The following is a 2,683-nucleotide window of genomic DNA, read 5'->3' as shown; positions in this document are numbered from 1 at the left end:
TCTCAGAACTAAATATATTTGGTTTCCAAAATTTTATACAAAGTTATAACTCATTAGAAATTAAAAATAATTTCTAACTCTTTAAATTTATTCATGTTCATATATAATAAGAATTAAATATAATTTTTTGTCTCTAAAATGTTAAAAAGTTACTCTTAATGTTTAACCCAAAACAATTTTTTTTTTGAAATAAAGAAAGCTTAACACAATAAAGTGGAGCAACAGATAAATAGTCATATCAAGCAACCAGAAAAAGAAACTAAACACAAAGGTGATCAATCCCCTATCATCTCCGACATAGCCATCAACAACCAAAAGAATCAATACAAGCCCACTCCTTGTAGCTCAGAAACATTCTACTTTGAATGACCTCAACACCTGCTTCTCTATTGTTGAAGATTCTGTCATTGCGTTTCAACCAGATGTTCCAAATCACTGCAAAGAATTCAATCAGCCACCTCTTCTTCTCCTCTTTTCTATTAAGCATGCTAGTCCAACTCTCAAATAGACCTTTAATGGTTCCTGGGACTGCCCAATCTCTACGAAAGCCCCTCAACCACGCACACCACACCTGCCAAGTAAACTCACAAAACAGAAACCGATGATGAACAGACTCCATCTCTTTTTTACACAGGACACAAATATTGTCACTCTGCTGGATGACGCCCAATCTACTCAACCTCTCTTTAGTATTTACCCGACCAACTAGAACAAACCATCCAAAAAGCTCTATTCTTGGCGGTACCAACCCTTTCCAAATAACACTTGTGAAGTTATAGCTCGTAATCTCTTGTGAAAGAGTCTCCGATTGCAGCACCTGCACAAAAGAGTTAGTAAAAAAATACCTTTATTATCAAATTTTCAAACAAGATTATCCTGTCTACCAGTTGATAGCTTCACTGGCCTTAACCTCTCATGAAGTTGATGAACAAGTTCCAACTCCCATTGAAATAACTCTCTCCGCCACTGAAAATTTCAAATCCACTCTAACCCATCCCAAAACCCACAATCTCCTATCACATATCCTTGTTGATTTGAAACAGAGAAAAGTCTCGGAAAACTTGCCTTCAAAGGACCACCTTGAATCCAATTGTCTTCCCAAAACATAGTTTTCCTACCATCCCCTACTTCCATCGCTATCCCACTAATAATTTTATCTTTCACCTGTTGTTCTTTTATATTCAACTGACAGATGTCTTTCCACGGGTCACCTTTTACTGGTACAGGCTGATCTGATAGTCGTACATTAGGATTCAAATTGTTACAAGAACAAACAATCTTCTTCCACAATAGACATTTCTCTTTTGAAAATCGCCACCACCACTTAAACAAAAGCGCTGTGTTCCTGAGCATTGCATCCCCGACCCCCAAACCCCCTCCCGGTCTTTTTTGGTGCTTGAACCACTTCCCACTTCACCAGAGGTATACCATAGTTTCCATCCTCCTTGCCCCACATAAACCTCCTCTGTAATGTAATCAACTTGTCAGCGACCGCCTTCGGCATCTTGTAGAGGCTAAGGTAATAGATTGGTAAGCTGTTCAACACTGATTTGATGAGAACTAACTTCCCAGCTTTGTTTAGGATCTTCGCTTTCCATAAGCTGAGCTTCTCTTCCATTTTATCAATGATAGGTTTCCACGTCTTCACCAACCGCGGGTTGGCCCCTAAAGAGATCCCAAGATACCTAACAGGTAAGACAGCTTGCTTGCACCCCAGAAGGCGACAGCCCCGCTCCACCCACTCTTGCTCACAATTGACCGATATCAGACTCGACTTATCAAAATTGATGCTCAAACCCGACATCAGCTCAAAACAACGCAGCAGCCTCTTGTAATTCATAATTGTCTCTGTCTCCGGAGGGCAAAACAAAATAGTATCATCCGCAAATTGAAGGTGTGATAGTTCAATATGATCTCTTCCAACCAATAATGGAGCAATGCGCCCATTGCGTACGGCTTCCCCCAACATCCGATGCAATACATCGACCACAAGAACAAAGAGAAGAGGAGAAAGTGGATCTCCTTGTCTTAGGCCCCTCTCCATTTTGAATGGCTTGGACGGTGACCCATTAACCAGGACAGACATAGTGGCCGTACTGACACACTCCTTCATCCAATTCCTCCATCTTTGTCCAAAGCCCATCTTCTGAAGCACAATATCGACAAAACTTCACCTAACTCTATCATATGCTTTCTAAAAATCTAGTTTTATGATTGCTGCCTTCTTTCTACGCGTCTTGAGCCACTGAACCGTCTCACAGGCAATTAGGGCGCCATCATGAATTTTTCTACCCTTCACAAATGCACTTTGTGTCTCTCCCACCAAACTCGACATAACTGTTCTCATTCTTCTCACCAAAACTTTTGAAATCACCTTATACACACACCCCATCATACTAATCGGTCTAAAGTCCTTGATCTCCTTGGCACCCACAAATTTCAGAGCAAGGGTTACCCACGTAACATTCGCATCAGTTGGTAGCTTAGCATTCTGGAAGAACCACATTACTGCTGTTGTAAACTCATGGCCAATCTCCTCCCAGCACCGTTTGATAAAGTTCATAATGTACCCGTCACTACCTGGTGCTTTAGAAGATTCACATTCCCAAACTGTCTCCCTAATTTGCTCTGCAGATGGCATAACCTCCAAAGCTGTAGCTTCATCAACATCAATCTGCCTTAC

General features: G+C 41.0%; 1 protein-coding gene across 1 annotated transcript; it reads right to left on the bottom strand.

The window, feature by feature from the left end:
* Positions 1-304: 304 nt before the first annotated feature.
* LOC107487015 (uncharacterized) lies at positions 305-2,143 on the bottom strand. The gene is made up of 5 exons (XM_016107595.1): positions 1,429-2,143; positions 1,066-1,232; positions 868-966; positions 698-817; positions 305-571 (listed from the first exon to the last, which is right to left on the bottom strand). The coding sequence occupies exons 1-5, from the start codon at positions 2,141-2,143 to the stop codon at positions 305-307; spliced, it is 1,368 nt and encodes a 455-aa protein (XP_015963081.1).
* Between the last annotated feature and the right edge of the window lie 540 nt (positions 2,144-2,683).

Source organism: Arachis duranensis, chromosome 5, assembly GCF_000817695.3.
Source record: "Arachis duranensis cultivar V14167 chromosome 5, aradu.V14167.gnm2.J7QH, whole genome shotgun sequence".
Lineage (NCBI taxonomy): Eukaryota > Viridiplantae > Streptophyta > Magnoliopsida > Fabales > Fabaceae > Arachis > Arachis duranensis.
The sequence above is the reverse complement of the archived record's forward strand: the minus strand, read 5'-3'. Positions and strand labels throughout refer to the sequence as shown.

Excerpts from the sequence above, each read along its gene's own strand:
- LOC107487015 (XM_016107595.1), bottom strand. The coding sequence starts at position 2,143 with ATGGGCTTTGGACAAAGATGGAGGAATTGGATGAAGGAGTGTGTCAGT. Across the intron at positions 1,233-1,428 it reads CAAGGAGGATGGAAACTATG|ATCAGCCTGTACCAGTAAAA; the intron begins GTATACCTCTGG and ends TACGACTATCAG. Across the intron at positions 818-867 it reads CTGGTAGACAGGATAATCTT|GTGCTGCAATCGGAGACTCT; the intron begins GTTTGAAAATTT and ends TCTTTTGTGCAG.